Source organism: Salarias fasciatus, chromosome 11 (assembly GCF_902148845.1).
Source record: "Salarias fasciatus chromosome 11, fSalaFa1.1, whole genome shotgun sequence".
Classification (NCBI taxonomy): Eukaryota; Metazoa; Chordata; class Actinopteri; order Blenniiformes; family Blenniidae; genus Salarias; species Salarias fasciatus.
The window spans coordinates 19354487-19369423 of NC_043755.1; the positions used below are offsets into that span (position 1 = coordinate 19354487).

A 14937-nucleotide genomic window follows, 5' to 3' on the forward strand; every position below is an offset into this window, starting at 1 on the left:
GATATTATGAGAAAGCTCTTTAGCATGTCCGTAAACACATCGTGGTTTTCAGCGTGACGGCGAGCTGTCAGTGAAGCTGCATCCCATTAAAGAACAGCCCTCAACGGTTCTAAAGGTTTCTTCTTCTTTTCTTTCCGCCAGAAAGCACGTCCAAATCGCGTGGGGCCACGAGAAAGCCGCGCATCAATGCAATCAGCAGAAACGCCAACAGCTTACGTCACTCGTACACAATGTGAAAACATGGAAACACTGAAATGAGGGGCGATGAGTCACTGGCCACTGAAGCCCTCGCAGACGGGGTGGGGGGGAGCAACATCTGACTGACAGAGGAGGAGATGAGGATCGATTCGCCCACTGCGGAGCTCCGACTTGTTCGCATTAACGAGGAAACAGTTCCAGGTATCACAGGCAGCGTCGTCCCCACAATCAGCTGCATGACATTTCAGGAGACGGCCAATAAATGGGAGGGATGTCATTTTGTTGAGAGACAAATTGCTTATTGAATACGGAGGAGCGGCACTCGCAGCATGAGAAAGATAATTACCTCACTACGCAAAAGTAGACGCAATTAGTACGATGGGACGGGGACGGGGAGGGCTCGGCGTTCAGTCATGCATCGCACAAAGCTCAGAAGATGTCATAAGCTGTATTGGGCATGTCCTGGTTACAGTGTCCAGACCTGCATTTCCCTGCAGCAAGCAGTATTTCACAAGCTTTATATAGGAAGTTACACGCAGTATGTCAACTACCTCAACAGAGAAATACAAACGGGGGGGAAAAAAAACCATGATCTTAGATGACAGATCAAAGGTCACCTGTTTTTTTTTCTCCATGCTTGGTTTTTCTTTTGTTTCCAACTTTTTGGCCAACTCATCTGGAATACTACAGAATTAGCTTCTATATGTCAGTGATTACTAATGTGGGAGTCTTTACACATGTTGACAACAAACCATATTAGCAGAGACTGTTTGCTATATCAGACAACCTCCGTGAGGGGATTTTTATCCCTCCTGATTTTTCTTACTTTTAATTAAGGGTGATACCAAGTCACATGGTGGTGTAGTTGATCAGCTGTTCAGTTCTGAATTACAGTTTTGATGTCTCCCAAACTGACCATGTGTATGAAAATGAGCTCAAAGTTGGGTAAAGTAGATAAAGAACATGGAGGGATAATCTATGATTTTAAAGGGAGGCTTTCCCGCTGATGTTTTGGCACATTTTCTAAAACTTTCACCGTTAAACATCAATATATAGTCACTTAAAACTAAATACTTGTAATCTCTGCACAACATCAGAAAGTTATATATGCTGAATCCAAACATAATTTTTCCTTTTATCCACAATTGTGCTTAGGAGGCTGTTTAATGAACATATATTTTATATTAAGCACATGCTAATAATGTGCATGCTCTAAATGATCACATTTTTATGTGCATCCTTCCAAGAAAGAAAACTGAATGTAAAACAAACAAAGCTTTTCTAACACTGGATATCCAACCGTTAATCGATTATAGCCCAAACGGCATCCCAGTGTTTCTCTAGCACTTAGAGGCCTTATTAGGCCAACAAACATTATTGTAGTAATGAGACTTCATAATGTCTGAGTCACAAAGCAACCAACAGAATATTATCCATTCCTCTCAGCTACAAACATCATAAAGTCGTAATGATAGCAAATCCACAGAGAATATTTAGTGCAGCCAAGTCTTCGCAAACTCCTGCAGTACACATGCCAATAAACACATTAGCAATTTTTCTTGTTTTTACAATCAAAACAATGAAGCGGATTTCCCCCCCCCAAAAAAATCTGAGTATTGCATCAGAGTTCAGCTTTAATGAAGAGAACACCACAGAAAGACAATGCAAATTGCAGCACTTGAGGACTCAGGACTTTTAAAGTGCTTGATTGCCTCTATGAGCTGTGTGTCACAATCCAGCTCGAGCTGCTGAATGTGTTGGATAAGAGCCAGACGAGCTGGCAGGCACTCAGCCTTTCGACTTACACATGATCTGCGCCGCGTGTTTACCCTCTGTGTCACCCCTCAACTCTCCCACATATCCCAGCAGGGTGGGTCTTGGAGTTTGAACAGCTCTCCTCTTTTGTACTCAGTAAAGAGTTAAAACATATTCACACAATATTCTGACACCGCTGCAAACTCACAGAAAGTGAAGACGGCCCCCTAAGGCTATGTGATATAGGTCCTGGTGATGCTTTTGCCTGAATAGACATTAAATAACTTTCCATCATAGATGTTCCAACATGCACGGCCCAGACTCACCTGCACCGCGGAGCTGATTTCAGCAGCGAAGCCTCCTGTGACTGGCGCCTCGTGACTGATGAGCAGGCGTCCGGTTTTCACCACCGACTGAAAAACAAAGAAGTGACTTAGTTGCACATTTGCAAACAAGTCTTACAAAAATCTTTACGACCGAGACAATATCAGGTGAAATTTACCCCCTGATTATATCATTCAGTCTGACACAGCGATTGCTCAAATAGGAAAAGTGATTAAAAAATAATAATCTGATCTAAAAGATCCACTGCTGTGTCTCGGTAGAACCAGGTTTTGGATGTATGAGATGCTGGAGGTGCCACTTTGGAGGTTATATGTGGACCAGGAGACGGGTGTTACCAGAGCCGAACGGTTCACGCTGCGCCTGCTTTGGTACGATATATCTGCTGCATTTCCTCTCTGTCTGCACAAAATGGATATGACACAACAGAACGGGCTGGAGGGCCGACTCAGGCTGGTCCACGGGGCCAACAGGACAATCATGGACATTAGAGGTCTCAGCCTTTCAGGCATTCGCAGCTGGGTTTTCTGTAACCTGACATTACAGCAGAAGGATGCCTCTGCTCCACCCGTTATCTGCCACAACATAAAACCACTGCTCTACTATAATCCTCATCCACACTTGCCAACTGTCCAGACCAAAGCTATGTCTGCTTCTCTACAGCAGAGAACAGAGCAAACCAGTTCACCTCGACATCCAGCAACACATCAGGCCAACACGTCTTGCTCTGGATGCCTCCATATTCGGCAGCATTATTTTTAAAATGTTACAATTTTCAGTAAGATTTTAAATTAGTGTGCAGAGACTAATGCAAGTAAGAGGAATGTGAGCTTCTACCTTTAAGGATTTTCCACCAAAACAGTGGCGCCATACACAACTGGGTGAATATGGCATATTTTTTTCCCCATTCCTCAAATCCACAAACCAAACCCAACTGCCATCATAACTGAATAACCTGCTGAAAATAACCATTGCGTGTACATATAGCACTTTAAATACAGCCGCACACACACACGGCGAATGTTTACATTGCTGAGGTCCCGGGTTTGGCTGTCAAGCGCTAAATAACTGTGGCAACGAGTGCCACTATCACTCCCTGCTATTGAAAGCTAAATGAGTCAGCGTTGTTACGGCAGTGCCAAAGTGCCCCGGGCCACACTGGGGACTCTGTATGTGCAGGATGGGCTGCATCGAAAAGGTTCTTAGTTTTATAAATCAAAGTAAAAATAAGTTCAAGATTTTTAATGAGGCTGCATCTTCAGCAACCCAGCAGAGGTGATCGAGTTCACGCTGCAAAAATTCACTGATTATATGACATGGTTGTCAGGAATGTGGAAGTTAATAGCAACACTGGAAGACAATAACAATGACCTGCACAGTGAGGAAGAATGAAGCGGAGGCGGGAGGGCAGCTCAGCGCTGGGCGATGTCTTGATATGACATGCTGCCGTTAGGTTTTCTTTTGCCCGATGAGTCACTCAGGTCTAGTGAACAAACAGAGTCCAATCTTCTACCCCGCCCGGATGCTAAGCCCACCCCTCGTCTTACACAAATATATACACAAAGCCTGCGTTAGCTAACCTCTGATTTCCACCGAGAACAGCAGCGCCTGGTTTCCCCGTTTGTCATCTCTCTGAGGGGACACCCAGCAAGGAGCTCGCTGCATCAAGAGCACATTCTTCAGATGTTTGACACAAAACCAACCTGCCGCTGTTTTTACAATATTGTGGGAAAGAATTTCAGACACTAAGGAGCAGGATGGGATAATCATTACCCGTTTAACTGACTTGTGCAGAATCTATCCTGCTCAAACCAGAAGTGAGAGTCACTGGGAAAGTGTTGGCTCAGTGTGTTTGAGCTCAGAATGCTTTTGCAGGAATGCTGTGGGACATCATGCAATATGACAATAAGTTAGAAAAATGGAAAAATGCAGTCATGTCTGGGACATTAACGTGGCAGCAGGTGTAGTACTACAGTAGGCGATAATGTTCAGACCATGAGTCCCAGAACCGATGGAGGAATTAATTAAAGACTCTTAAAATTCTCATATATGGCTCAGCTGAAATTCCTTTCGTTGCACAATCACACCGTATCAACCTCACCCTGAAGCTCCACCCGCTACATCAACCACACATACAGGTACCCGACAGGTGAAATCAGAAGCTCTCAATGTCTCCAGTGGCATGGCATGGTTGTTTGGATCCTCCCAATCAAGACAGAGGAGGGCAATAACACACATGATTGAAGCCACACCGTTTTAATAACAGTGTCAAACTGAACTGCTGGAAAACACAAGAGTTTCATGTCCAAATTACACTGGAGGGAAAAAAAAAGCTAATCAGTATTAATGGTCTGGACCTTTCGATAGCCATCTCATAAGAAAACCACAAATTTGTCTCTCATTGTTGAGGAGAACAAACAAGGGTCCCTAAAGGCAATGTGATTATTCAGCTGGAAACCAGAATCCTGCTTATCAAGATGAGAGTACGGCCAGTCCGAACTAAAGAGGCAGAATGAGACATGGAAACAGAAAATTAACATCTTAGAAACAATTTGACAGAATGCCGCTCAATTCTGTTTCTTTTTGGAGTGGATCAAAGACTTTGACAAAGGCATGAACATCCTTCCTGTGGCCAAAGTGAATAAAACAGACACATCTACATGTGAAATCTGTCAGCAGGTTAAATGATCCAAACAAAATTTCACCATTCACAAATTTGAATATGAAATCATGTCATAAAATAAAGGTGGTTTGATATTCTGTAGTTCAGTCTCAGTGTTTCAGTCCTCCCTGTGCTCTAAAGCCCACTTTACAAAGTAAACTGAAGGGCAAACCTAATGGCTTTTTGCTGCCCGAGTCCAGCCTTTCGCTTCAGCTGTCCAGCTCAGTCAAACTCACCTCAATTCCTGAGGTTCAATTACGCGCAGTTTCAAGAAACATTAAAAAAGACACACACAGGCTCGGTCATTTTAACGTCGGTGACGGGAGACTGCTGCAGCGCTCCAACTTCAACATAGTAATTGTGGCTGTAGCCTGTAACTCAGCTGCTTCCGGTTTCTTGGAGGGGTTTCAGGAGACCGAACCATTTACTCTCGTCAAGTGGTCTGACCTTTTTTTTTTTTTTTCCCCTGTAGTCCTCAAGCCCTCTTATTTGCCCGTAACAGCCACCTTTCATGTTGGTAAAGCTCGGGGGAAACGCAGTTACTTTTAATGGAGCGGTGGAGCGCCCTAGAGGAAGTCCACTCGACACTGTCAGGAGATGATCGGTTAGATGCATCCAAGAAGGAGAAATTATATGCTTACAGTGAGGACCGTACAGTTTAACACTTCATGAATCTTTCAATTCATCCTCAGGATACTGTCACTAAAGCAATCTGGGTAAATAACTGATCTGAGAGAAATCCTGTCATGTAAACACACCTCCCTGAATGAACTGGCTCCATCCCACTGAAATTAGATTATGTAACCAAAGTTGTATATATGGCGCTACACATGGGATTCATTCCCTCAGTGCTTTGTGCACCTGTCAGTTAACCCTTTATAGGGCTCAAGACCGTATTTCTATTATTTCCAACCAAATTCACGTTTGTTTTTTTTGTGCAAAACCTAACGATAAGTGCTTCCAATTCAATGTTCTTCCTCTTGGGTTTGTAAAGCATTTCTCACTCACAGGAAAGGCATGAGATTGACCGTTTTCCTTTAAAGGGCATAAGAGCAAAAGATGTTATAGCGTGTCTATTTTCAAAGACACTCCCAATGTTTATAGTCACATAAAATATGTTTTCCCCTTCAAATTACTTCTACAAAATTCCACTGGGAATTTCATATTGTAGTGATGCGTTTCAACACTTTATTATAACTGATGGTACAGAAGAGAGTTCATCCCCACTGACTTTAAAGTCTCGAGTATTATTTATTCACACTCTGCAGTTGAAAGGTTCAATTTGAGTGGATTTAAATAACTGTCCTGTGTATCATCACAAGACACAGCAATGGTGTTCTGATAAAGATCATGCTAAAAGGCATGGCATGCCACTTTCTGATCAAAGCCTGACCAAAAATAATTTTAAAGTCTCAACAATCACAAGAAGCTTAAAGCTTGTGTCCGGAGTTTTGAGAGAGAGAGGTTTTTTTTTAATCCAGCGTCTCGAGGTTCCGCCCTCCCTCTGCTTTCATGAGCGACCAAGCCACGCCCCTTTAATTGTGCACGCTATTATCTGTCGGGTGAAAATGAGAGCCTCTGAGTCCTACAGCATCCTACATGTTTAGCTGTTTACGGTGGATGTTCAGCAGACAATGGATATATCCGAGGTGAGCGGGCCGGCTGCTGCGTTACTCACCTCTGCCTGGGCGAGCGGCCGTGCTCTCTGGCTGCGCACACTTTGATTGACAGCGAGAGAATGCGGAAGCTCGAAGTCTATTGGCTGATGCTGACCGGCGCTTTTTCGGATAACATGGGGGTCTATGAGACGAAGGCGGGGCTCATAAATAAATTTTTATATTGCTTTATGCTAATATTATATTGTAGTATCGAACCAGACTGACACATTTAAGCTCTGTTGAAAAATGATACATACGTTGGAAACGAACGGAAACTCCGGACAAGAGCTTTAATTATTTTAGTCAAGAAATTAATTCTTCAACACCAGCAGCCTTCCAGTTAAAGGAGACATGTGGGAAAGTCAAACGGTCAATGTCTCGGCGCAAAACCTCATTGGACCGAACTGGTTAAAAATCTGAGGGCATTCAGTTCAACTGAAATCTAAAAGTGATAAACGATGTGACACGCTGACTGTGGGTTAGGGATGAAAAATTCAATCTACCTATATCCAGGTTGTAGGGATGAAGATCTGCTGGCAATACTCAAAACAGAACACCTTCAGAGTGAGTCTATTTTTTATTTACGATCTTTAAAAGTCTTCTCACCGTGAATCCAAAATACAAAAAAAAAAACTCATCCATGAAATTCAACAACGGAATAAAAGACGAAAAAAAAAAATCTCTGCAATTCTTACAATTGATGCTGTGGGTTTTTTTGTGACTTTATACATTTCGATTTGTTTTTCTTCAGAAAAAAAAAAAACTTTTTTAAACATTAATTCCTGTGTAGCTTCAGAGAAAACCAAACAACTCCTCTGAGAGTTGGACTCTGAATCAGTAAACTTGTCATTATGGCTAGAACTGCCTCAGACAATAATGTGGAAACACTCCTGGAGCCGTGTTCACTTTAAGAATCATCATTTCGGTGCACCAGATTCATCACTGTTTTGGATTTTGGTGACTAAGATGGCAGGATGGCATCGTCTTTAGGACCGTGAGAGGATCTGGGTTTGAATTCGGTCTCGGGCCATTCGGTGAGGAGTTTGCATGTTCTCCCTGAACCTGTTTGGGTTTCTACAGGCACTCCGTCTTCCTCCGGGCACTCCGTCTTCCTCCCATAATCCAAGCTTGGATGGATGAACCGAAATCTTATACAGCTCATAAAACTTCTGACATCCGGGTGAAAGAAAGCGGTCCAGGGCCTCCACTTGAAAGACTGTTGCTTCCCTGTGAGTTGACCTCCTGTCTTTATGGAGTGAAAATCTCACGTGCTCTGTTTGCACGGCCTGGCGCTGGGTTAAGCTCCAGGGCTCCTGCTCTCTGCTGGCTGCTCTGCTGCCCTGGCGGCTACAGTTTTACTACTCATTGTGCTGCAGGGCTGTCATTTGATGCCAAAGTCGTTCCGCTGGCTGCAGGGGAAATGTCATGTTTACTGCCATTCCCATACACACCCAAACCAAGTGAGCAGCACTGAGCACGTCCTCGGGAGTCGCTCTGTTCTCAAAACTGAGTCCCCCCTCCCAAAGCGCCAGTCCGTTTCATCTTTTTCACTCACTTTACCAACTCGCCCCTTCCACGATCCATCCCTCAAATCCATCCTGCTTTGAGAGAAGCCCGTCTCTTTCAGCCGCAGCTCTATTCCCCTCCGCCGTGCGGCCTCATCACTCAGAGGCGGTTGGCCAATGACCTGGCGCGGCCTCAGAGGCGAAGGTCAGAAATGTCACTCTCCCATGGCATATAATCTTACTCGCACACACACAGAATGATGGAGAGGCCCACAAAGGCATTTTTACACACACAAACACACACATGCCTCATAGCCACACACACTGCATGTAAGCACACACACACACACACCACTTTTCATAAGATTTGCATCTCGGATTGATTGATATCCTTCCTTTGACAGGAGTAGCGAGTTCCTTTCACAGGTCGCCATAACTTCCTGTTGTCAAAGTGCCATCTTAGCAGCAAGGTGAGACACGTTCATATAAAGATCTGGAAAAGAAGGAGAATATTTATACAGTATGAAGTTATCACGGAGCACTGACTCATTCTGAAACTCGAGCGTACAGACAAAAGTGAATAAAAACAGTCCATGCTCGAAGCTAAAGTGGGATGTGGTTTGACTGGTGCAGAATCACATAATGTCCTCTTAAAGCTTTCAAAAACACATGCGAGAATCTTTCCAGGGGAAGTTGCCAGTGCTTACTTGTTGAGTCTTTATTTTTACACCACTGAATTCATTGAGAGGGGAAGAAAAAAAAAAAAGCGGCAGTGACAGAAGCAAAACGTGCCGTGCTCGCTCGCATACGCTCGAAGCCGTGAGTCCCAGTGCTCCCGTCGAACGCGCCTCCTCATCTCTCAGGCCGTCCATCAAAATGTGACAGGAACAGGAAGGCTCGGTTACGTGCCGCCACCGAGGAGTCCGCCTGGCTGCTGGATCTGTGGGCATTCTGCTCATTTCCAGCGACCCTGTCATTGCACGGCCGCCGCAGGGTCCTAACTCATACGCCACCGTGTGATCTCCGTGACAAATGAGAGCCGGGTCAGGACTCAACTGCTCGCCGGGGCCTTTAAAGTGGCGTGCTGCGATTAGCCGAGAGGGGTGAGTGCTCGGGGAAACCAGAGGCCCTTTTAAAATCCCTGCGCTGGGAGGGAGGAAACACAAACACTCGCTCTCTCCCGTCCCGCCATACAATTAGTTACTCTCTCACAACAGAGAGGGAAAGTGTGAACCGGCGAGCGACACAAGCGCAAGAATGAGAGAGCGGAGGAGAAAGCGTAGCGCAGCCTCGGCGCTGGGCGGACGGCCAAACCATCCTCCAGAGGAGCCAGGACGCCAGAGGAGACCTCAGACAGAAATAACTCCAAACATCCCATAAAGACCCATTAAAACCAATTCAACTCAATTACTCCCTGACGTGCACACTCGCTCACACACACACACTCACACACACACACACCATCTACCTTTTCGCCCTGCAATCACTGCGAGGTACCGTGTGAGCACGCTCCGACTTGCTGACAGCTCTGTGAGCATCACACAGGCAGCTGCATGTTTGAGGACACCTCCAGGTAGGAAAAATCAACTTTTTTTTTTTTTGTTTAAGTTCCTCTAAAATCATGTACAACATAAGGAAAGGGGCGGTTTGCTGTGTATGCTACATCCTAACTCAGTCTTGAAGGAAGGACTTTTTCCCTCAGCAGGATAACTTGCATAAAGCCAAATTATTGAGGATTTGCAGAAAACAGGCTGGAATTTTTTACTCAGGATGGAAACTGTTTTAAAAGCATGAAATCAAGCAGCGTGGGGCAAACCTGCAGCTTTAATACAGTTTTGGTGTTCGTCCATGAAGCCTGTGGTGGGTTCTTTCAATTACTGGCTTAACTCATTGAAGAAAATTAATCTATGAACTGTGTTAGTGCATCACCCAGCCAAGACCACAAATATTCTTAAAATACCAACTTTCCCAGCATTACAACACTTTCAGCATCTCTGTTTCTCATCATTATAAAACCTGCTTGGATTGCTGGATTACACAAGAAAACTGAAGCCATCACCTCAAGTTTTCTAAACTAATGGGAATAGGTGTTTGAATTTCTGCGTTTAATGTTTTTGTGTACCAAACCAATGATTAATTCATAATGAAGATCATCAATTGTGGAACAGTCAGATCCTGTACCTGGAGAAATGCAACAGCAGTGATGTAAAAAAACACTCCATGTTAAGTAGAAGTGTTGCCGAGGGCCGAAATAAAAACGATGGAAGTATTAGTGGCAAATTGCTGATAGTGTAGAAGTATTGACGAACAGATTCAATACTGGGGGCTCGGCAGGAAGTTCGCCATCGGTGATGCACTAATGAAGCCTGACTGAAGAACAGATGACCTTTACTCTCAAAAATACAACCTTGTGACTTTGTTGTGGGAGAGTTTATATTTTTACGAGAATTCTTCTGTGATGGGAAATTCACCTTCACAGTGGACGACTCACATTCATAAACTGATTCGATTTGGCAGCATTGGCTCACGGATGAATTCTAAAGAAGAAAAACTGGCAAATTTTGTTTTTGCCACATAAGTATAACAAAAGTCCATCGTTGAGAAGTTGATTTGTACAGCCTCCATACACAAGCCAGAAGGAACAACCTTTTAGAATAACAAGGAGAAGAGGGATAACATGCTTCTTCCCAATGTTTGACAAATGTAGTGCTTCAATAAAAAAGAGATTCCTGCTGGTGGTAAAAGTATCTTAACTCCACCACATGATAAACTGCAAGAAATCTACAGCAAGCATCACTTCCTAAACCTCTACAGCAAGATGGCAGATTTAATACATCCTAAAACCAACCAGCGAGATTCCTACATAACCAACAGGACGTCACAGAGGGAATGCAAACCTTTTTCCCTTCTTTGGGAAGGAGGTTTAAAGAGGAGTCGTAAATCTGTTGTGTCTGACTTGTCAACGTGTCTAACAGTGGCCAAAATAAATGAGCAAGTGACTAAAATTTCAGGATGTACTACACTGAAAATACAAGGAGCGTCACTGAACTGCTGGATCGTTTCCCAAAGGCCATAAGAAAAAGTAAATTATTCTGTCATAAACACTCCACTTTTCACCAAGACTTTGGAATATATTTTCTAAGAAAAAACAAACTGTTTGAAACAGCCGTGGGCAATCAAGAAACTGCTTGAATGTAGAGTATTTGCAGCATACAAACGCAAAACAAGCACTGGTAAGATTGCGGCGTTAGAGAGCAGTCCATTTGTCAAAGTGTGAATGTTACCATCTGCACAGCAAAGAAAGCAGCCTTGTCCATTTGAAAAGCCCCCGTATGTTGTGTGCTTGGAATGAAAAAGTTTGGCCTGATGGAAATATGAACGCAGCATGAGCTACAGAGCTGTAAACAGACCGAACACAGGACATGACAATCTTCAGGAACATCGTCTCCTTGTTTATCATAAGCTTGATGTGTGTTTGGTTTACTTGGTCCTATGTGGAAGTGAACCAGACCTGAGTGCAAACTTTTCATTTTCTTCCCCAGCTTTGGTTTGGACAAGAAAACTGCAGCATAAGAATAAACACTGTCAAAATGCAGTTTTTTGAATATTCTTCTGGACCCTTGAGATTCAAAAGATTATTTATTGCCATGACTGATATGCCTGATCTGTCCTCCAAAACAAATAGTCTTCGGTAACAACAACAACAAGTCTAGCAACAGATGGCCTGGAACCGCACAGCGATCTGCTTTCATAAGGCAGCTTTGGTCACGGGTCGACGAAAAGGCAAATGACATGGACTCCAAGATGCTTTAAATAATCAGGAATTATAATTAATAAGGCACAACAACGGATGAAAGTCTGTTTCTCCATCGTCACAGAATAAAGTTATTGAACTTTTTCCAGGGTTTCCCTCATGGACTGGCCAGAACTATTTCTTCCGCCTGCCAGAGTTACGTGAATGTGCGTCGCGCAGGTGCATTAAGATCATGGAGTCCGGGGCTGAGATCATCGTTAGTGATGCCAGAAAACAAAACAAAACAAAAAAAAAACAAAAAAAAAAAAAAGCTCTTTTGAACTAGAAAGACACCAGTTGTGGAGCACAACAACCAAAAACATGACAAATGAATCTTGATTGTGTTTGTGTCATTTCATTGTTACCACTGGAAGTGATCGGCTTCTTCTGTCAACACATTTTACTTAAAGCATATGCACAGTATCCGTATTATTCGTCTCAGCTTCGGTTTCATTTGGTGTGAGATCAAACTAAAAAAATCTGTGCTCATGCACATTATGAACAACTGTTAATATCAAAGCCAGGCGTCTTTAACTCAAAAGGATCATTATACTAAGCGGTGAAGATCATTCAAAGTCTGGTTTGGTCCAAGGATTCCCCAGCTTGTACATTTACTCAAAGATTTTTGGTGTAAGAGAGGATCTACCCACAGAGTTTTCATAATCTGAAGCTGAATCTTTTTTTTCCCCCCTCTTGGCCATCACAGCATCACAGGGCAAACTCTGCATTCAGCACTGGTTTACGATTCCTCACAGAAACAGCTCAGAAGAATCCAATTTTCACAGAAACCGTAAGAAAACTGATCATTAAGGATTTAAGTATATTCAGCTGCCAAACTGTACTGTGAACTACAGCCAAAAATGTTGAAAAGGATTTGAAAGAAAACGCAGCCAATGAACATTCAGTAATGATAAAGGGAAGGTCTACGAAAACAAACTCAAGAGCTGGTATAATTGGTATTTATGGTGTCTGAACACTTCTGTTCATCTGCAAAGCTGATGTGAAGGGGAAAAATATAAAACTTGTTGAGGGAAGAAGAAAAACGACCACTTTTTGGGTTGCTTCCAGTTTATGTAACCGTGAGATGATTTATTGATGATTCTGAATAAGCAGGAAAATCCCTGGGCAAGAGAATATCTGGTGCGCTGTATCTTGGATGTCTCCTTGTCCTTGTGACTTCAGACGCTCTGCGTTTTCGGCTCAGTCTCGTTATCGGCCTGCGGGACGACCTCGATGATCTCAGTCTGCCCGCACTTCTGGCCAAGGCTCTTTAACCAAACCGTCTTCTCCAATGGAAAACTGACAACCTGGCCCGGCGGAGCGAGAGCTCTTCCAGTTTAAAGTGCCGTCTGCTTTTAGTGAGATTGTTTTATAACAACAAACGTTTCATTGCATCAATCACCATCAACCAGTTACCAAATTCTAATTCAGCCAACAATTACTAGATCGTGAATTATGTTTTTAGCTGCTTTGTTTTGAGTGTTTGCACTTACTGTCAACACTGAGGAGGAATTTATTTCCTCTGTTTGGTAGACCGGTGCATCGAAGAAAGCCTGCGCTCAAACCATGGCTAAAGCTCGTGACGGATCTGTGAAAAATGAAAGTCTAAATGATTTTTAAATGTGTCTCAACATGGGCCTGCCAAAGGCCACCTCGCTACAGTTAGTGACACTGGTAAGAATTTGAGAAATCCTTAGTGCCTAGCAGTGGAATGTGAGAAGGAGCTGCTGCCAGCAGGAAGGATGGAAAAGCGGTCAGTAGCAGACAGACACGGGGGGGGGAATTGGAGGAGACAAGGAAAGGAGATTACTCTATCATAGAAATATCTGAAAAACCACAAACGGCGTTCATTAATGACAATGTTTGTTAAGAACTTATTAATCTAGATAAATTGCCCCACTGCTGTGAAGCGAAGTGTTGGTTGAGGAGTTTGTTCTTTTATGTTGCATTACGCCATGCTTTCACCCGCAACACCGGGAAAATGGAAAAGAGGCTGGATCCATCAGCGACTAACTTGTATGAGTAATTTTCCGCTGATATAACCACTGCTGTAGCACAACACATGACTGTTATGACACAATCAGCCACTGGTAGAAAAGGAACATATGACCCCCCCTAAATACACCCCAACCCCGACCCCCACCTCACAGAGTCCTGCTGTTTGTTCCTTTCAGAGTTGAGTGCTAACAGCGTAATTACAGACGCAAGCTTAAATAATAAGAGCACAGAATCCAAACCTCCGCGCATTTTCTTCCTCTGATATTTTCTTTGAACTTTGATTGTTTCCAGTGTGTGTGTGTGTGTGTGTGTGTGTGTGTGTGTGTGTGTGTGAGCTATTGCTGGTATGATGTGGTAGCCCAGTGAGCTGATACTGGCTGAGGACCCTTGGCTGAAAGGGAAAGGCAGGCACGAGCCCAGCCTGGCCGCCTGCCTCTCTCTCTGGCCTGATTCCACCCCACAGATCAGATAGAGACCGTCTCTGCCTGCCGCTGATCTGGGTGTCAAATGAAGGCCCCACGGTGCTTCAACAACCTCCGACATCGAGGGAAAACAACACGGATTTAGAATATTTCATTAAAACTTCACTGAGGGAGCTGAGCTGAGAAAGCAGTGCGCAAAGAGCGCAAAACTTTTACTGTCTTTTGTTGCAAAATAACATCTTATGTCCCAGAAGAGGCTCCTATTTTTTCAAAATGCTACTTTTCTTGCTAAAAACACCTTTAAACAGATTATTTTTTAAGCTATGTGATGTCCATCAGCTCTATAAAGGAAACAGCGTCTTCGGAATTAGGTCAGTTGAGTGGGCTTAAATTAAATTTCCTGAAACAATTAAAGCGATGCAACAAACAAGCTGCAGATTAAAGTCCATTCTTAATAAATCAGACCCTGTTTCATATCACAAATGTTGCCACAACAGGCTACATGTGTGGAGCAACATAAACACTGTAAAAACGATATGTGATAATAATTGTATGGATAAAATTGACTGACTGGATATTCATTTTTCAATTTTTGCTTTACCTT

General features: G+C 43.5%; 1 protein-coding gene across 1 annotated transcript in view; it reads right to left on the minus strand.

The window, feature by feature from the left end:
- Window positions 1–14937, minus strand: part of bckdhb (branched chain keto acid dehydrogenase E1 subunit beta) — a 59109-nt gene that overhangs the window by 13698 nt on the left and 30474 nt on the right. The window contains exon 9 of the mRNA XM_030101959.1: window positions 2280–2366. Coding sequence (XP_029957819.1) covers window positions 2280–2366 — 87 coding nt within the window. The remainder of the gene's footprint in view (window positions 1–2279; window positions 2367–14937) is intronic.